This window comes from Barbatula barbatula (assembly GCF_947034865.1).
Source record: "Barbatula barbatula genome assembly, chromosome: 21".
Classification (NCBI taxonomy): Eukaryota; Metazoa; Chordata; class Actinopteri; order Cypriniformes; family Nemacheilidae; genus Barbatula; species Barbatula barbatula.
In genome coordinates, this window is record NC_136784.1 from 20,994,267 (window position 1) to 21,015,722 (window position 21,456).

Sequence of the window (21,456 nt, forward strand, 5' to 3'; positions counted from 1 at the left end):
ATATGCACACCATATATGGCCTTATTTTACTGTAGCATTTGGGAGAAATTGTCATTTTCCACTTTAAATGCCTATAGAAACATGATTTCTAATAAGTTTCACAAACAGATGGTCTCTTACTGTGGGGGGCTTCCCACACTATATGCACACCATATATGGCCTCATTTTACCGTAGCATTTGGGAGAAATAGTCATTTTCCACTTTAAATGCCTATAGAAACATGATTTCTTATAAGTTCCACAAACAGATGGTCTCTTACTGTGGGGGGCATCCCACACTATATGCACACCATATATGGCCTCATTTTACTGTAGCATTTGGGAGAAATTGTAATTTTCCACTTTAAATGCCTATAGAAACATGATTTCTTATAAGTTTCACAAACAGATGGTCTCTTACTGTGGGGGGCATCCCACACTATATGCACACCATATATGGCCTCATTTTACTGTAGCATTTGGGAGAAATTGTAATTTTCCACTTTAAATGCCTATAGAAACATGATTTCTTATAAGTTTCACAAACAGATGGTCTCTTACTGTGGGGGGCTTCCCACACTATATGCACACCATATATGGCCTTATTTTACTGTAGCATTTGGGAGAAATTGTCATTTTCCACTTTAAATGCCTATAGAAACATGATTTCTAATAAGTTTCACAAACAGATGGTCTCTTACTGTGGGGGGCTTCCCACACTATATGCACACCATATATGGCCTCATTTTACCGTAGCATTTGGGAGAAATAGTCATTTTCCACTTTAAATGCCTATAGAAACATGATTTCTTATAAGTTTCACAAACAGATGGTCTCTTACTGTGGGGGGCATCCCACACTATATGCACACCATATATGGCCTCATTTTACTGTAGCATTTGGGAGAAATTGTCATTTTCCACTTTAAATGCCTATAGAAACATGATTTCTTATAAGTTTCACAAACAGATGGTCTCTTACTGTGGGGGGCATCCCACACTATATGCACACCATATATGGCCTCATTTTACTGTAGCATTTGGGAGAAATTGTCATTTTCCACTTTAAATGCTTATAGAAACATGATTTCTTATAAGTTTCACAAACAGATGGTCTCTTACTGTGGGGGGCATCCCACACTATATGCACACCATATATGGCCTCATTTTACTATAGCATTTGGAAGAAATTGTCATTTTCCACTTTAAATGCCTATAGAAACATGATTTCTTATAAGTTTCACAAACAGATGGTCTCTTACTGTGGGGGGCATCCCACACTATATGCACACCATATATGGCCTCATTTTACCGTAGCATTTGGGAGAAATAGTCATTTTCCACTTTAAATGCCTATAGAAACATGATTTCTTATAAGTTTTACAAACAGATGGTCGGTTCCTGTGGGGGGCATCCCACACTATATGCACACCATATATGGCCTCATTTTACTGTAGCATTTGGGAGAAATAGTCATTTTCCACTTTAAATGCCTATAGAAACATGATTTCTTATAAGTTTCACAAACAGATGGTCTCTTACTGTGGGGGGCATCCCACACTATATGCACACCATATATGGCCTTATTTTACCGTAGCATTTGGGAGAAATAGTCATTTTCCACTTTAAATGCCTATAGAAACATGATTTCTTATAAGTTTTACAAACAGATGGTCTCTTACTGTGGGGGGCATCCCACACTATATGCACACCATATATGGCCTTATTTTACTGTAGCATTTGGAAGAAATTGTCATTTTCCACTTTAAATGCCTATAGAAACATGATTTCTTATAAGTTTCACATACAGATGGTCTCTTACTGTGGGGGGCATCCCACACTATATGCACACCATATATGGCCTCATTTTACCGTAGCATTTGGGAGAAATAGTCATTTTCCACTTTAAATGCCTATAGAAACATGATTTCTTATAAGTTTCACATACAGATGGTCTCTTACTGTGGGGGGCATCCCACACTATATGCACACCATATATGGCCTTATTTTACTGTAGCATTTGGGAGAAATTGTCATTTTCCACTTTAAATGCCTATAGAAACATGATTTCTTATAAGTTTTACAAACAGACGGTCGGTTCCTGTGGGGGGCATCCCACACTATATGCACACCATATATGGCCTCATTTTACTGTAGCATTTGGGAGAAATAGTCATTTTCCACTTTAAATGCCTATAGAAACATGATTTCTCATAAGTTTCACAAACAGATGGTCTCTTACTGTGGGGGGCATCCCACACTATATGCACACCATATATGGCCTCATTTTACTATAGCATTTGGAAGAAATTGTCATTTTCCACTTTAAATGCCTATAGAAACATGATTTCTAATAAGTTTCACAAACAGATGGTCTCTTACTGTGGGGGGCATCCCACACTATATGCACACCATATATGGCCTTATTTTACTGTAGCATTTGGGAGAAATTGTAATTTTCCACTTTAAATGCCTATAGAAACATGATTTCTAATAAGTTTCACAAACAGATGGTCTCTTACTGTGGGGGGCATCCCACACTATATGCACACCATATATGGCCTTATTTTACTGTAGCATTTGGGAGAAATTGTCATTTTCCACTTTAAATGCCTATAGAAACATGATTTCTTATAAGTTTTACAAACGGACGGTCGGTTCCTGTGGGGGGCATCCCACACTATATGCACACCATATATGGCCTTATTTTACTGTAGCATTTGGAAGAAATTGTCATTTTCCACTTTAAATGCCTATAGAAACATGATTTCTTATAAGTTTCACAAACAGATGGTCTCTTACTGTGGGGGGCATCCCGCACTATATGCACACCATATATGGCCTCATTTTACCGTAGCATTTGGGAGAAATAGTCATTTTCCACTTTAAATGCCTATAGAAACATGATTTCTTATAAGTTTCACAAACAGATGGTCTCTTACTGTGGGGGGCTTCCCACACTATATGCACACCATATATGGCCTTATTTTACTGTAGCATTTGGGAGAAATTGTAATTTTCCACTTTAAATGCCTATAGAAACATGATTTCTTATAAGTTTTACAAACAGACGGTCGGTTCCTGTGGGGGGCATCCCACACTATATGCACACCATATATGGCCTTATTTTACTGTAGCATTTGGGAGAAATTGTCATTTTCCACTTTAAATGCCTATAGAAACAAGATTTCTTATAAGTTTCACAAACAGATGGTCTCTTACTGTGGGGGGCATCCCACACTATATGCACACCATATATGGCCTTATTTTACTGTAGCATTTGGGAGAAATTGTCATTTTCCACTTTAAATGCCTATAGAAACATGATTTCTTATAAGTTTCACAAACAGATGGTCTCTTACTGTGGGGGGCATCCCACGCTATATGCACACCATATATGGCCTTATTTTACTGTAGCATTTGGGAGAAATTGTCATTTTCCACTTTAAATGCCTATAGAAACATGATTTCTTATAAGTTTTACAAACGGACGGTCGGTTCCTGTGGGGGGCATCCCACACTATATGCACACCATATATGGCCTCATTTTACTGTAGCATTTGGGAGAAATTGTCATTTTCCACTTTAAATGCCTATAGAAACATGATTTCTAATAAGTTTCACAAACAGATGGTCTCTTACTGTGGGGGGCATCCCACACTATATGCACACCATATATGGCCTCATTTTACTGTAGCATTTGGGAGAAATTGTCATTTTCCACTTTAAATGCCTATAGAAACATGATTTCTAATAAGTTTCACAAACAGATGGTCTCTTACTGTGGGGGGCTTCCCACACTATATGCACACCATATATGGCCTTATTTTACTGTAGCATTTGGGAGAAATAGTCATTTTCCACTTTAAATGCCTATAGAAACATGATTTCTTATAAGTTTCACAAACAGATGGTCTCTTACTGTGGGGGGCATCCCACACTATATGCACACCATATATGGCCTCATTTTACTGTAGCATTTGGGAGAAATTGTCATTTTCCACTTTAAATGCCTATAGAAACATGATTTCTAATAAGTTTCACAAACAGATGGTCTCTTACTGTGGGGGGCATCCCACACTATATGCACACCATATATGGCCTCATTTTACTGTAGCATTTGGGAGAAATTGTCATTTTCCACTTTAAATGCCTATAGAAACATGATTTCTAATAAGTTTCACAAACAGATGGTCTCTTACTGTGGGGGGCTTCCCACACTATATGCACACCATATATGGCCTTATTTTACTGTAGCATTTGGGAGAAATAGTCATTTTCCACTTTAAATGCCTATAGAAACATGATTTCTTATAAGTTTCACAAACAGATGGTCTCTTACTGTGGGGGGCTTCCCACACTATATGCACACCATATATGGCCTTATTTTACTGTAGCATTTGGGAGAAATTGTAATTTTCCACTTTAAATGCCTATAGAAACATGATTTCTTATAAGTTTTACAAACAGACGGTCGGTTCCTGTGGGGGGCATCCCACACTATATGCACACCATATATGGCCTCATTTTACTGTAGCATTTGGGAGAAATAGTCATTTTCCACTTTAAATGCCTATAGAAACATGATTTCTTATAAGTTTCACAAACAGATGGTCTCTTACTGTGGGGGGCATCCCACACTATATGCACACCATATATGGCCTTATTTTACTGTAGCATTTGGGAGAAATTGTCATTTTCCACTTTAAATGCCTATAGAAACATGATTTCTTATAAGTTTCACAAACAGATGGTCTCTTACTGTGGGGGGCATCCCACACTATATGCACACCATATATGGCCTCATTTTACTGTAGCATTTGGGAGAAATAGTCATTTTCCACTTTAAATGCTTATAGAAACATGATTTCTAATAAGTTTTAAAAAGGGATGGTGGTTCCTGTAGGGGGCATCCCACACTATATGCACACCATATATGGCCTTATTTTACTGTAGCATTTGGGAGAAATTGTCATTTTCCACTTTAAATGCCTATAGAAACATGATTTCTAATAAGTTTCACAAACAGATGGTCTCTTACTGTGGGGGGCATCCCACACTATATGCACACCATATATGGCCTCATTTTACCGTAGCATTTGGGAGAAATTGTCATTTTCCACTTTAAATGCCTATAGAAACATGATTTCTTATAAGTTTCACAAACAGATGGTCTCTTACTGTGGGGGGCTTCCCACACTATATGCACACCATATATGGCCTTATTTTACTGTAGCATTTGGGAGAAATTGTCATTTTCCACTTTAAATGCCTATAGAAACATGATTTCTTATAAGTTTCACAAACAGATGGTCTCTTACTGTGGGGGGCATCCCACACTATATGCACACCATATATGGCCTTATTTTACTGTAGCATTTGGGAGAAATTGTCATTTTCCACTTTAAATGCCTATAGAAACATGATTTCTTATAAGTTTCACAAACAGATGGTCTCTTACTGTGGGGGGCTTCCCACACTATATGCACACCATATATGGCCTCATTTTACTATAGCATTTGGGAGAAATTGTCATTTTCCACTTTAAATGCCTATAGAAACATGATTTCTTATAAGTTTCACAAACAGATGGTCTCTTACTGTGGGGGGCATCCCACACTATATGCACACCATATATGGCCTCATTTTACCGTAGCATTTGGGAGAAATAGTCATTTTCCACTTTAAATGCCTATAGAAACATGATTTCTTATAAGTTTTACAAACAGATGGTCTCTTACTGTGGGGGGCATCCCACACTATATGCACACCATATATGGCCTCATTCCACTGTAGCATTTGGGAGAAATTGTCATTTTCCACTTTTCCATATAATGTAGGCCTATTTTAGCCTACAGAAATTATAATGCAAACATTCCGAAAAAAATGAATGTTTTTGACCGAAAAACCGGTGTTTAGTCCAAATAAATCTCCAGAAAAGCATGAATACAATCTGTTCATAAGAAAGGAAAAAAATGTTTTATTTATAAGCACAGCCCTAAATGTATGATGTGTGAATGAATGAACGTATGTAGTTTTAAAATCCTGTATTTTGTAAATCACTTGTCGCTGCTGGCGAACACGCCTCTGGTGACGTCACTGCCGAGCTTCATAAAAAGCGCGAGTGCGAGCGCGTGCCCGCGAGATTTAGACACGGGCAGCTGTTCACCTGTAGCAGGTAAGAGTGACAAACTGTGTCCGGTCAGCGGTCAGTGGGTTGTGTGTGAATTATGTGTGTGTGAATTATGTGTGTGTGAATTATGTGTGTTTGAATTATGTGTGTGTGAATTATGTGTGTGTGAATTATGTGTGTGTGAATTATGTGTGTGTGAATTATGTGTGTGTAAATTGTGTGTAGGTTTGTGTGATCACTTCTATTCATCATCTGCACTTCTCGCGTGTTATCATTGATATTATTATTACTCCGCGTGTTTTTCGTGTCGCACACGCAATGCTTTGATTGATAATCATAAACACAATGTGATCAGATGATTTGTGAAGTTTAAAGCAGAACTTTCAGTGGATTTGTGTAGAGAGCCACAGTGCGCGCGCCTGAGCGGTCCGGTCACATTCCACAAACAATCACACGCAGTGCACGCGCACGCACCGGTCGGTCCGTGAGCGTTTATTCATGAGCGCGTGATGTGTTGTCCTGTTGTGAATGACCACCGTGCGCGTGATGAGTCCAGTGAAACTGTCCGATGTCGTCGTCATCATCATCATCATCATCATCATATTCTCCTCTCACTGTTTCACACACTTTTACATAGAAACTCACTTTGTGTTAAACCTGTTTGTTCACATTGCTGACGTTCTTGTGACGCGCGCGCGCACACGCACATTCTTCCATGTTTATCATGTTCTCTCATCCTGCTCTTTACGCGTGTGTGTGTCTGAAGAGAATGAATGATGATGATGATGATGATGATGATGATGATGTCTTATGGGAAATGTTGAAAGTTTACTGACAGCGGATTCAAATGGGCTATTCAATGACACTGGCAGGTTTCACAGACACGGCTCAGCTTTAGCCAGGTCAAGGCCTTTGTTGAATTCTGATATTTGTCCCTTTTATAAAAATGCCTTAGAATACATCACTGTGTGCATCTTCAGACGAAACAATGGCACTGATATATGAAGATATTTCTGAGCAAGTTATATTGAGTGAAGACCTTCAAGAATCTGAAAAACCTCTTCTGTGTTATAACTGCGTCCCTGGAGCATCTACCAACCGTGACAACACCGCCTGGCCAAACCAGTTACGTGTCAGAGGACGAGCTGGCTCTTATTCTAATATGACCCCTCAGCGCTTCAGCCATCGTTATATTCACAAGCGACAGCGATGAACAGGTTCTGACGTCATGGACAAAGTTTGTCTAGGACTGAACGATTCAATTGCATTTGCGATTAAAGGTTCTTGTGACGCGCGCGCATAGCAATAAAGAGTGCGTTTAATTATGGGTGTGATGTGACCCTGCTCGGAGCTGAACAGCACCATCATCAGAAGCATCAGAAAATGCATGAAACATGCGTGGAATTCTTTTCCCCAAAGTGCTCGTGACTGCGTCTGTCTCTATTTAAGTGCACTTCCTGCACGTCTGCATTTAAAGGCGCAACCACACGTGCAGCACTAGTGAAAACTTCAGTCGTGTGATGATGCTGCGCAGTGTCTAACCTCAAGACTACTAACATCATCCAGCACTAGAATAAAAGACTTTATGTAAGATAATACATCTATTAATCAGACAGTGTTTATGTCTCTGAATGATCAAATGACTGCGTGTGGTAAAGCCACAGTTTTGTTTTATATTGATGTAATCCACACTTGTGTCTGTGACTCATGTTACACACAGTTTATTGCTCAGTGCTTTTTGTCATTATTATTACATGGCTAGAAATGTAACAGATCATTTAATATATTAGTATGATTGGGGTGGTTCTATAGAAATATGTCAATCCATTCAGGCATCAACTAATATCATCTTAAACCTGGCCTATTGTTCATGGTTACATATTGCGTTGGTTACTGATTTATAGATTTTCTTTATTAAATAATACAGAAGATAAGAGGGGTTTAAAGTATCGCATATTTAATCTCAATGGTAATAATTTCAAAAATCGCTATAAGATGGTTCTGTCTTTGGCTGCACTGACCAACACATCTTTGAGTCACAGACTCTGAGGAGCCGACACAGCAGTGGGTGGATTTATAACATTTAGTGGAAATCCCTCAAACCAGAAATGAGAACCTGCTTTGTGCACTTAAGCATAGCTGTCACTATTGTTTTGATAATGAACGGGTGCGAACACTTCAGCATTACTAGAATGTGCTGTTTTTGTCTAAGGGGGGTTCAGAAAATATCATTTAGCTAAACTATTTCCATGGTAGAACTTAACTAGTGTTTAAGCAAAATATGTCCAGACATTTCACGAAGACCCTAATAAATCAACTGAAGTGCTTATCTGATGAGCCCTTTAAGCCTTGTCTGTGAAACCGGGCCAAAGGGAAGTAAAGCACCGTCTTGAAGTGAGTTTAACCCATTGAGTTTCCTGAATGAGATCTGTCTTCAGTCTGACTTCAAACTCTTTGCTTTCAGTGTCAAGTTAATCTGTAGGTTGAGTTTTAGACCTCTGGCCGCTTGCACTAACAGAGCCATCAGTCGAACTAAACTCATCGAAGACTGTTGAATAAAATAAAGTCATGGTTGTCTTTAACACTGAACCACTTAAAACAAAATGGCCGTCAGCAGGTGCTAAACCCAGCTTTTCTTCGCTGAAATCTTTTCATATAAAAGGAATTCAATGCTGCCAAATCAACTTTAATGAACAATTGATTTTGTGATTACAGTGCAATATTATCATAAAAACAAGGCTTGGACTACAGCAAAACGGTGTCTACACCGGACGCGGTGAATTAATGCGTTAATGCGTTCTATTTTCTCTTAAGGCAATAGAACGCATTAACATTCACCGCGTCCGGTGTAGACACCGTTACTGAACATTATGTATCTGTCAATGTTATGAACCACACAAGATTCAGTGAATGTTCTCTTTGAAAGCTCTTGCTCTTATTGTTCTTTTTTAAAATATTTGCTACTGTAGCACAAAGTCAGGCCAATTTGACCCTATATTGGTTTCCATGACAACATGGATCATAATGAAATGTTATCCAGGGTCCATCAGTCTTAGTTTTGTCTTAAATTAGACCCATGTAAGATTTAATGCGCCTGACTTTAAAAGTAAACTCCGGTCTTGACAGAATGACTTGACTAACTCATAAAACTAGTCTACAACTGTTCTGTGCAACCGGCCCTGGATTACAGGCTAACACCGAGATTGGTTTAAACCAAACATGGACTTTTCTCATGCTTATTACAAACATAACTGAAATCATTACTTGTGTTTGGTGGTATATGTCAGTCCGAGTTATTTTGGCCTGGGTCTAGTCTTAAACCCTGTGTGAGAAACCACCCCATTGAGGTGTGTGTTTGTGTTTCAGATGTCATTTGATGGAAGAGGAATTCAGTCCTGAATCATTTTCACTTGCGGCCGTTTAGTTTTGATCAATGGCAGAGCAGAGACGCATCATTCAACCAGTGATGGGTGTGCCTGAGAGAACCGCCTTCAAAGCCACATACACTCAGAACAACAGCTCCGCCTCTTCACGACACTCACGACAGGTCTGTTACCATAGAAACATTCACCTCAAACTCCATGACGCCCTGCCAGCCCGACACTGACCTCATGGACTCTCTGGACGTGTGAGAGTCTGATAGAGAACACGCAAATGACATGAGTGAACACCAAACATCTGTCCACACGTGATATTACTTGCAGTGTTACATGTTCCTGATGTTCATCTGAGCGGTTTGAGTTAAATAGGTTTATGTTGAGGAAGTGATTTTGTATTTCATCTTGACTGAGTTGAGATGTTTGTGACGCAGAACTCGAGAGACTGGGAGGTGCTCTCTGATCCAGAGTCTGCTCCTGTCGGCGTGGGGAACAGCGGCGTTCCTGGCATTTGTGAGGGATTCCTCCTGAAGAAACGCAAGTCTCCTCTTCAGGGCTGGCATAAGGTGACTTTACCTGACCGACAGACCGACTAGAAAAACACGTTCACTTGTTCTCATGTTTTCCTTCTTGATCTTCAGAGATATTTCGTGTTGGATAAAGGCATTCTGAAGTATTCCAAAACTCAGCAGGACGTAAGTACAAATAAGGTGTTTTTTCCAAACCTTCGTGGTGATGACATCAGTGTAATGAATGTGAGTGATTTCAGATGGCTCGAGGAAAGCTTCACGGCGCTGTGGACGTCAGTCTCGCTGTCATGTCTGTCAATAAGAACTCCAAACGCATCGATCTGGATGCAGGTGACAGTTTGTATCACGTGAAGGTTTGTCGCTCTCTCAATCTCTCTCGCTCGACGTCATACAGTCATCATGGCTTTACATGTGTAATTCTTCCAGGCAAAAAGTGACGACATCTTCTACATCTGGCTGACCAAACTGACGGCTCATCGTGTGTTTAAGAAGAATGAAGCGGTGACTCTTCATCAGGGTGTTCTGAAAGCCCTCTCCAGCACTAACAGCAGCACTTTACCCATCATGGCCCGTCTCGCTCACAGAAACAGAGTCATGGTACACATCCAAATCTCTTCACACGCTTCATGACGGCTCACGTCGTTGATCTTAACCCGTCTGCTTATGTCTCAGAATCCTCACTATGAGAGCACAGCATCACTGTTCCAGTCAGAGGGTCAAGGGTCACCTTCAGCATCTTCATCTGGCATAAACAAGGTTACTGATTGGCTCCAGCAGACGCAGGATGCTGACATGTGTCAACAAGGTCTGAAGCTCATCTCATTTGTGTTGGCTGTTGAATATCATTCATTCTGGGAGTGTATTGAAGTGGTGATGTGTAACCGTGCAGGACTGGCCAGATGTCAGCTGGATTTAGCAGAGTTGACCCGTTTAATCCAGAAGCTTCACTGGGACGCTGGTGGCCTTCCCATCACAAACACGGACCTAGAACACCGCATCAGTATGCAGGTGAGCCTCCTCATTCAACAACCTTCACTGTGTTAACACACGACGATGATGATGATGATGATGATGATGATGTGTGTTGATCTGACAGAATCTCAGTCTGGAGAAACCTAAAAAGAAATCCGGAAAGATCTGGGGCCATTCACGCACACTGTCACGAGTTGAATCTCTTGGAGTTGTAAGTGTTGAAGTCTGTTTGTTGGTTGGTTTAATCTTTACTTTTAGGTCCTGAATTATACAAAAACACGGATTGAACTTTCTTGAATTTAGGTTGTTTATATATTTGGACTAAAAAAACGATTAACTTGCAACATTTACAACTTGGGAGGCAAACATGTTTTTATAAAGTATTGAAATTTAGTTTATGCTTGAAATTGGGTAAGAATAAATTCTCTAAATGTGTTTTTCCCCAGAAATTAAGTTAGTATCTTAAGATCATAAAATACTTCAATAGCAAAACTTTGGAAATCAAGACAATAACACTTAAGAAATGTTCCAGTGTCAGAAATCATGCAAAATATTCATTCTTGCATTCCAGCTAACAAACATGTTAAAGAACGTTTTGCTAATAATCCCATGAAATGATAGGATTATTTCTGAAGCTTTGACTAACCGTCAACATGTCTATAACACGATACAATGACATGTAACTGTGATGGAAAACTTTACATTAGTGCAAGAGAACGTCCAGTTAGCCGTTTAGCCAATGTTCTGACTCCCTGTTAGCTTGGATGCTCGCGTATATTTCTTTGTCTGCTAGATGTCAATCTGATGTTGTATTTTTTCACATTGAAGTGAAACCGAATATTTCGTAAGATCTGCTCATCGTCATGTCTCTGTCTTTTATCGCAGCAGTTTTCCTCGAGTCATTTGAGCACGTCGTCTGGTTTCACCACATCACTTCAGTCCATCCCACATTACGTTTACTCACAGCTATCCACACCTGAGGTGTCACCGGAGGGCAAGAAACTTCAGCTGGACATCTGTGCCATGTGTGAAAGAGGTTCATATCTGTAGAGCGTTATCTGACATGAAAGGTGCTCCACAGACCGATCGCTGTGACATCAGAGTGTCATGAGCTCAGCTGCTGATGTCACCCGTGGTCTGTGCGGGTCAAGCTGTCTGTTGAATGATTTGTGTTTGTGTGTTTAGTGCACGCTTCTCTGAAGTCCATTCATGAATCTCTGGCTGTGGAGCGTGAGAGGGTCAGACAGGCTTGGACCGGACCGGATCTGAGACAGTCCACCTCTCATCAGCTGGCCACACTGTGTACGACACTCACTGAGGTGAACACTGAAGCCGTCACACATTTACTCTCAACAAATTCCTTCGTTTAAAGCAACAATATGGAATAATTGTTAAGAAATCTCCATAAATTCCTTGCGCAGTGTGATATATTTCATTCAGTTGTGTGTACTTGCATTATCCCAAATGTTTCAAAGAATGTGCAAATCCAGAGAAGTTCCTATTTAAACTAATGTCCCGTCCCTTGGCTCCCTTGTGTTTGTCTCATACCAGTGACTTGATATCTGCGTATCCGCACGACCCTCAGTTTCCGCTTGTAGAAACTACACGTAAATTGCCGAAAGGTCCAAATGTACATATTGTGCCTTTAAGTTAATTTATTTGCTTTAAACCCTAAATAAGAAAAATGAGACCTGTTGCAAGTTTCTAAATGAGATTTAGGTCTGCAGTTTTTGCTATCAATGTTATGATAGTTTGTTCATGAGAACTTCAGATTTCATAAGCAGTCATGAATGTATTGTTACACAGGTTGGTTATTTGATGTTAAAGTATTTGTTTGTGTGTTATATTCAGCTGGATCTGCAGTCACGTCTGACTCGAGTTCACTCGGTGTCGCGATCATCAGACTCTTCAGATGAATCCTACTGTACTGTACGTCAGGATCAGGTGTGTGTGTGTCTGCACACACGTGTGTTTGTGGTCCTGTCACTAGCTAACATGTCTGTGTTGTCAGGCCACACCGTCACAGGAGCAGAAGCTTCAGCGGACGCTGTCAGTCGCAGACTCTGTGGCCGAGTATTATGACACAAGTGAAGAGGTTTGTGAGAGTTTGTCTGAAAATGAAGCATCTGATGAATCTGGTCTGAGTGACGTCACCACCAGCAACTCTGAACCGGAGGACGGTCACGGTACATCTGCACGCTTTGCTTTGATTATTCATGATGTCATTTCAGCTCATGCTGATGAGACGTGTTCTGTGTTGGTTTCAGCCGCTGCAAGCATGAAGTACAGAGCGAGCGTGTCGAGTGCTCCAGATCTGCAGTCGAGCGCTCAGAGAGACTCTGGGAGACGTACGGTTCTGCCGGCACACGGCACCGATAACAGTCATATAGGGATCCTCACCATCCTGTATAACAACATCGGCAAAGATCTGTCACGTGTGTCCATGCCTGTGGCTCTGAATGAACCGCTCAGTTTACTGCAGAGAGTCTCTGAAGAGCTGGAATACTCACACCTACTGGACACTGCCAACCAGACCGATGACCCCTACCAGAGGATGGTACGCACACAAACCCTGTAACCGCTCCGTTTACTGCTGAGAGTCTGTCAATTTGTCTTGTTCTGAAGAGGTCGGGGGTCCGCTGTGGTAATGGGGTGTTGGTTGGTTGGGTGTAATTGGAATAGTGTTGGCTGAGACGCGGCTAAAACAAACACGCATTCAAGTGGTCATCAGTTTTAAAGAATGACTTCAGAAGGTGTTGAACTGCTGTGTGTTTGTAGGTTTATGTGGCAGCGTTCTCTATATCGGGTTATGCGTGGGCCAGCTGGAGGAATCGCTATAAACCCTTTAACCCGGTTCTAGGAGAAACATTCGAGAACATCCGCGAGGATCGAGGTTTCCGTTACGTCGCAGAGCAGGTGTGTGTGTGCTTTATATCTGCTGAAGATTCTTCTTGAAGACGTCAGGAGGTGATGTGTTGCACTTGTGTTGTTGTGTAGGTCAGTCATCACCCGCCTCTATCGGCCTGTCACGCTGAATCTGAGAACTTCACCTTCTGGCAGGGTAAAAACTTCACCTCATTCTTCTGTCTGGTGCAGTTCACATGTTTCGACATGAAATATTAACACGAATGTCTCTTCAGATCAGAGATGGAAGTATAAATTCTGGGGGAAATCCGTGGAGATCGTTTCATCAGGAATGGTCAACGTCACGCTACCAAAGTGAGTATTTCTGACAAGATACACCAAAGATTGATGAGGAGAAATCCTACCTGTTAGAACATTCATCCAGCTTTTCCACAAACCTAAGAAATGAGCCATGTTGGAGTGTTGATGTCACTGAATGCTGTGTGTTGTTCAGGTACGGCGATCATTACGAGTGGAATAAAGCGGTGACGTGCATTCAAAATGTCTTCAGTCAGCAGAGATGGCTTGAGCACTACGGTGATGTGGTCATTCATAACCTGAACAGTGACGAGTGCACGTGTAAGATCACCTTCATCAAAGTGAGTCTTTCAGAATCCACAGGGTCTCAAGTGTTCCTGTGACGTTGTGAGATGTGCTGAGTGTGTTTGTCTGGTGTCGTTCAGTCGCGTTACTGGAGTGAAGGGAGCAGTAAGAATGAAGTTCAGGGAACGGTTCTGGACCGCGCCGGTAAAGTCGTTCATCGCTTCGGAGGATCCTGGCACGAAGGAATTTTCTGTGACACGCTTCCCAGCCCACAATGCATCTGGAAGCCCAGTGAGTGACACGAGACATGGATTCATCGGAGCGTGTGTTGAGTTTGTGGCGTGTTTGTAAATGTGAGGTGTTTTTGTCTCAGATTGTCAGCCGGAGGATTACTTTAACTACTATGGCTTCTCTCAGTACGCCAGAGAACTGAATGAACTGACAGATGATCTCAAAGACAAACTTCCTCCCACAGACACACGCTACCGTCCTGACCAAAGGTTTCGCTACGCTCTTCTTACACGTTCTCTTTTTGATTTCTCGAATCTCATCAATCAAAACTAAACGAACAGCTACACCATCATGTGTTTCAGCACGGGTCATGTCTAATAGATGTCAGCTTCTTGTTTGATTTTCTAGGCTTCTTGAAGAAGGTAAAGTGACGGAGGCTGATAAACGTAAAGATGTCGTCGAGGAGAAACAGCGAGAAAGACGGAAGGAGTTGGCCAAGAGAGGGGAAGAGCACGTTCCACGCTTCTTTAGGTGAGTACATGGTCACATCCGTGTCACAAATATAGATTTTTTTCTCCTTGTATGGTGTAAAAGCAACATTGCCGGTGTACAGATTTTAAAAGCAAACTAAATTCAAGTGTCATGATCTGTCCGTTCAGTCACCACTGAATAAAACGACTAAATCTAGTGTTGTCATGGTACCAACATTTCAGTAGTCAGATTTTAAAATATCGATACGGCGATGGGCGCAGATACTGGAGGGATGCAATGACACGCCTCTTCACCCCTCGCTCATAATACAGTGATGTGTTTGAAAAGTAAGACGAGGAAATGTGCGTGTAATAGAAAGTGAAGCGCAAAGACCTGCTTAAATCTTACAGCACCCGTCACATTTATAATATTATATCTAGAAACGCACTAAAAACACTGATGTTGAAATAGATCATGACCTGAGATCTGTGACTCTTATTCACAAACTGTGTGTGATATTTGTCTTATCAGACGGACAGTGGATCACGCTGGGAGAGAGGTGTGGGTCACTAATGAAACTTACTGGAAGATTCGAGATGACACTGGATTTGCCAGCACAGACAATCTGGATTTGTGGTGCTGATGGAGTTTGAGACGTCACAGTATTCTTACCCATTAGTGTATATAGATGTATTTTATGTGAATTTTAGTGTAAGCCAAAGACCTTCACTGGTGTGGATGTTGTTTTTAATCCAAACCGTGATTGTGAGGTTTTACTGATGACATATTTAATTGTATTAAGAAACACAGCGCTCGGCATGTAAAGAGTAGAATTAATGTTTTTTTCATTTGTTTTTAAGATGATTGTGAATTTTTATGAAACTCTGAGGTCAGGTTTGAGGATCTTATGGTTTTATGATCTGCAGACAGTAATGATGTATTCTGGGTACAGTGAATAATACAAAGGTTTTTAAGGTGTTTGTGTAAATATTGTACTCCTGTTTACTGTAGGCTGAGCCTTTTAACGGCCGGGTTGAAAACATTGTTGTTGCTGTATAAAATACATTTGACTGCTACACGAGAGTAATGCTTCAGATCAGTAGCTGAAATAATGAAAATCTTGCTTTGGATGTTTCGGCTTAACCTAACAAGAGTTTTACATTTTCATGAGTGTAATTGGGCTTTGTGCAATTTCTTGTGTAAATGCATTTCTGATCGATGAGAATAAATATTAAATTTGACAAAAGGTGCACTTGTATTGTCTGTTAGCAGGTTCTGCAGCGGTCTCTCCGGTCTTAAAGAAACCTGGCCTTATTCCATCGCTAGGATTCATTTTCCACCAGTATCTAAGCTTCTGGAAAGTGTTGTGGTCGTACGGTTAGTGTCCTGTTTGAGAATGAGCTCTGATTCTTTTCAATGTGCCTCTCGTTCTAGCCATAGTACTGAAGGGTGTTATAATGTCATTGGTGGTTTTAATATGCTGCGGACTCAGGCTCTCTTACCATCTTCAATGCTGGATCTAAGCTCTGTGTTAATATTCGTTTCCCATCACATTCTCATTGCTCATTACATCCCTGGTTTATCTTATGTCGATAATATTTTTGCACATAAAATGCAAACCTGGATGGAACCATTTCCTGTCTCCACACGGTTACATCCAGTTGTCCTTTTACTGGTTAAATGTTTTTGTAACTACGTCATAAGTGCCTTGTCGCTTAAATTTAGTTTGAAAACACAAATATTCTGCCTTTCCGGTGTTTCCATACCTACTTTTGTAAATATCACAAATTCGTTGGCCTACCTTTTGCAGGTTTCTGTTGATCCGTATCGAACGGATTTGATTAAAAATGTCAACCAAACAATGTGGCGACAATGTAAAATGATAAGTGCGTCAGACTGAAACTAGCAAACGCATTTGCGTTGCGCCTGGCATATGATAAGGCCCTGTGGTGTTTAAATTGAAAAGCACAGTTTAATACTGTGTATTGGTTAAATATTTGCCCCAGTGACGTCACTAATAATGATTAAGGCAAAAACATACAAATTATGAAATAGAGATACAAGGTTTCAGAAGAAAAGCAGTGATATGCAATGCACAGATTATATACATACACAATGTTGTAAAATGTACAGTAATTGATATTGTGTACAGAGAAAGTGACTATTGGTGATTATTGAGTTCAAGTGTGAGGTTTGTAGTTTTCATGTCAGTTGTATGTGTTGAATGGTCATATTCTGGTGTGGGACTGCAACTGGTCAGAATGCTTTCAAAGTGCCGCTGTAGACTGATCTGAAGATGTGTGTGGCCTATTACAAAAACTCTTCCATCAGAGACAGAAATTTGCCAGCTTTTTTCAATTTCGAAGACTGGAGGAACACCTGAATCTCCTCTCGTAGTTCACTAAAACGTTTCAAAGCGTTTCCTTTGCTAAGCCATCTAATGTCATTGTGAATGAGCAAATCTTTATATTCAACAGACATGTCGTTCAACAGCTTGCGAAAAAGGCGGTGCTGTAAACTGGAGGTGCAACGGATAAAGTTTATAATTGCCATGACAGAGTCCATGGTCTGTTTTAACTCACCGCTGAGCTTGGCACATAGGAGGCTTTGGTGGATGAGGCAATGTAGCGATCTCAACTGAGGAGCCACGGCTTGCATCCTCGCGGCGAGCCCCTGATCCCTGCCCGCCATGGAGGGCGCACCGTCTGTCACCAACATGTTGACGTGCGCCAAATCAAAGTTGTTTTCCTCAAAGAATGAAGCAATTTCGGTGAATAAAATCTCACCAGTAGTGCGCCCCTTCATGGGAATTAGTCCAAGTAAATCCTCGCGAAAACATTCACCATCAAAAAATCGCACGTAGAGGCACAACTGCGCAATATCACTGTTATCTGTCGACTCATCCACCGCCAAAGACATCACCTCGGCCTTCCTCAGTTTGTCCAAAAGCGTCTCGAAAACGTCCGATGCAAGGCACTCGACTCTCCTCATATTTGACGTGTCAGATATTGAAATTTGCTTAAGTCGATAATGCTTTTTCGAGCTTTCTCGTCTGTTACAACCTCAATGGATGCCAACATACACTCCTTGACTGTCACAGAATCTGTAAACGGCTTTTTCTTTTTGCCCAATATCCATGCCACTCGCAAAGATGCTGCCGTTGCCCTCTCTTGATCCGTACATGCTCGAAACAACATGCGACATCTTTGCTCATAACAAGATGTAAGCCCCGATATCTTCTGGCTCCGGGCAACGGATCCCAGTGGGAAAGTAGTGTCAAAGTTAGAATGCATTGTCTTGAAATGCCTTCTCAAATTAAACTCTTTACACACGGCAAGGCACTCGTTGCAGATTAGGCAGACAGGTTTCACATTGACTGTAATAAACGCATATTTCTCTGTCCATTAATTGTTGAACTGCCTGTTCTCTGAGTCAACTTTCCTTTTTCCTAAAATAGATAGAGACATTTTGTCTTGTTTGCTTGCTGGCTTTGAAAGAGACAAGTTTGAGCGGTCCGTCAAAATATGTTTCCGGCCGAAACAGGTAGGCCTAGGACATGATATTGTAACGTACACAGAACAACGGCAATGCACCCAACAGAACATTATAGGAACCACCTACTGGCGCATATAGGTACAACACCCAAAAATTTTATCCGCTGTACCTCCATTATCGCTTTTTCCGCCAGCTGTTTACAGACGTGTCTGCCGAATCTACGGTTTTGCTCATATGTAACATTACACTTCAAGGGCCACTTCAAAATATCTCTGGGGCCGGATCCGTCCCGCGGGCCGTCAATTAAAGAAGAGCCATGTCCTAAAGGGTATTTGAATTATTAGAGCAAGCAAGACCACATTTATTTGATCAGCCTAATTCAGAAAGACGTTCACCATTCACCTGCAGTCCTATGAATCTCCTCTTTGATGGCTCTCACAGGAAACTTAACACAAATGTATAAAAAGTGCTTGAAAAGTGCACCTCGCTGGCGGGGAACGAGCCTGAGATGGTGCGTGAGCTTGAGAGGTTCCGACTAGAGAAAGTCGGGATCACCTCTACGCATGGCTTGGGCTCTGGAACCACACTCCTCGAGAGAGGATGGACACTTCATCACTCTGGAGTTGCCCATGGGGAGAGGCGGCGGGCTGGTGTGGGTCTGCTTATAGCCCCCCAGCTCTCCCGCCATGTGTTGGAGTTTACTCCGGTGAACAAGAGGGTCGTTTCCCTTCGCCTACGGGTCGGGGTTAGGTCTCTCACTGTTGTTTGTGCCTACGGGCCGAACGGCAGTGCAGAGTACCCGACCTTCTTGGAGTCTCTGGGAGGGGTGCTGGAAAGTACTCCGACTGGGGACTCCGTCGTCCTACTGGGGGACTTCAACGCCCATGTCGGCAACGACAGTGACACCTGGAGGGGCGTGATTGGGAGGAACGGCCCCCCTGATCTTAACCCGAGCGGTGTTCAGTTATTGGACTTCTGTGCTAGTCACAGTTTGTCTATAACGAACACCATGTTCAAGCATAAGGGTGTCCATCAGTGCACGTGGCACCAGGACACCCTAGGCCGCAGGTCGATGATCGACTTTGTGGTCGTTTCATCTGACCTGCGACCATATGTTTTGGACACTCGGGTTAAGAGAGGGGCGGGGCTGTCAACTGATCACCACCTGGTGGTGAGTTGGATCCGATGGGAGGAGAGGAAGCTGGACAGACTCAAACGTACTGTAAGGGTCTGCTGGGAACGCCTGGCCGAGTCTCCTGTCAGAGAGATCTTTAACTCCCACCTCCGGCAGAGCTTCAACCAGATCCCGAGGGAGGCTGGAGACATTGAGTCCGAGTGGACCATGTTCTCCGCCTCCATTGTCGAAGCAGCCACTCGGAGCTGTGGCTGTAAAGTCTCCGGTGCCTGTCGAGGCGGGAATCCCCGAACCCGGTGGTGGACACCGGAAGTAAGGGAAACCGTCAAGCTGAAGAAGGAGTCTTATCGGGCCTGGTTGGCTTGTGGGACTCCTGAGGCAGCTGACAGGTACCTGCAGGCCAAGCGGACTGCTGCCCGGGTGGTTGTGGAGGCAAAAACTCGGGCCTGGGAGGAGTTTGGTGAGGCCATGGAGAAGGACTATCGACTGGCCTCGAAGAGATTCTGGCAAACCGTCCGGCGCCTCAGGAGAGGGAAACAGTGCCCTACCAATGCTGTTTCCAGTGGAGGTGGGAGGCTGTTGACCTCAACTGGGGATGTCGTCGGACGGTGGAAGGAGTACTTTGAGGATCTCCTCAATCCCACCGTCACGTCCTCCATTGAGGAAGCAGAAGCTGAGGGCTCAGAGGTGGACTCGTCCATCACCCAAGCCGAAGTCACTGAGGTAGTCAAGAAACTCCTCAGTGGCAAGGCACCGGGGTGGATGAGATTCGCCCTGAGTACCTCAAGTCTCTGGATGTTGTGGGGCTGTCTAGGCTGACACGCCTCTGCAGCATCGCGTGGTGGTCGGGGACAGTGCCTCTGGGATGGCAGACCGGGGTGGTGGTCCCTCTTTTTAAGAAGGGGGACCGGAGGGTGTGTTCCAACTACAGGGGGATCACACTTCTCAACCTTCCCGGGAAAGTCTATGCCAGGGTACTGGAGAGGAGAATACGGCCGATAGTAGAACCTCGGATTCAGGAGGAACAGTGTGGTTTTCGTCCAGGCCGTGGAACGCTGGACCAGCTCTACACCCTCTACAGGGTGCTGGAGGGTTCATGGGAGTTTGCTCAACCAATCCACATGTGTTTTGTGGATTTGGAGAAGGCATTCGACTGTGTCCCTCGTGGCATCCTGTGGAGGGTGCTTCGGGAGTATGGGGTCTGTGGTCCTTTGCTAAGGGCTGTCAGGTCCCTGTACGGCCGAAGCAGGAGCTTGGTTCGCATTGCCGGCAGTAAGTCGGACTTGTTCCCAGTGCATGTCGGACTCCGGCAGGGCTGCCCTTTGTCACCGGTTCTGTTCGTAATTTTTATGGACAGAATTTCTAGGCGCAGCCAGGGGCCGGAGGGTGTCAGGTTTGGGGACGACACGATCTCGTCTCTGCTATTTGCGGATGATGTTGTCGTGTTGGCCCCTTCAAACCAGGACCTTCAGCATGCACTGGGACGGTTTACAGCAGAGTGTGAAGCGGCTGGCATGAAAATCAGTACCTCCAAATCCGAGGCCATGGTCCTCAGTCGGAAAAGGGTGGCTTGTCCACTTCAGGTTGGTGGAGAGTTCCTTCCTCAAGTGGAGGAGTTTAAGTATCTCGGGGTCTTGTTCACGAGTGAGGGAAGGATGGAACGGGAGATTGACAGACGGATCGGTAC

General features: G+C 42.8%; 1 protein-coding gene across 3 annotated transcripts; it reads left to right on the forward strand.

Annotated features, from left to right (window-relative positions):
• The first annotated feature begins 6,116 nt into the window (after positions 1-6,116).
• Positions 6,117-16,390, forward strand: LOC306910045 (oxysterol-binding protein-related protein 6-like). Of its 3 annotated transcripts, none has more exons than XM_079484258.1 (22): positions 6,117-6,156; positions 9,478-9,658; positions 9,923-10,054; positions 10,130-10,183; positions 10,258-10,371; positions 10,445-10,615; positions 10,691-10,823; positions 10,908-11,026; positions 11,115-11,201; positions 11,876-12,026; positions 12,176-12,309; positions 12,842-12,934; positions 13,002-13,176; positions 13,258-13,547; positions 13,769-13,906; positions 13,988-14,051; positions 14,131-14,209; positions 14,349-14,493; positions 14,578-14,728; positions 14,811-14,937; positions 15,077-15,199; positions 15,671-16,390. In XM_079484258.1, the coding sequence occupies exons 2-22, from the start codon at positions 9,545-9,547 to the stop codon at positions 15,780-15,782; spliced, it is 2,706 nt and encodes a 901-aa protein (XP_079340384.1). In that variant the 5' UTR covers positions 6,117-6,156; positions 9,478-9,544; the 3' UTR covers positions 15,783-16,390. The 3 variants fall into 3 exon arrangements, with proteins under 3 accessions (XP_079340384.1, XP_079340385.1, XP_079340386.1); XM_079484259.1 differs by having other exon boundaries at positions 12,842-12,919; XM_079484260.1 differs by lacking the exon at positions 9,478-9,658 and having other exon boundaries at positions 6,121-6,156.
• The last annotated feature ends 5,066 nt before the right edge of the window (positions 16,391-21,456 follow it).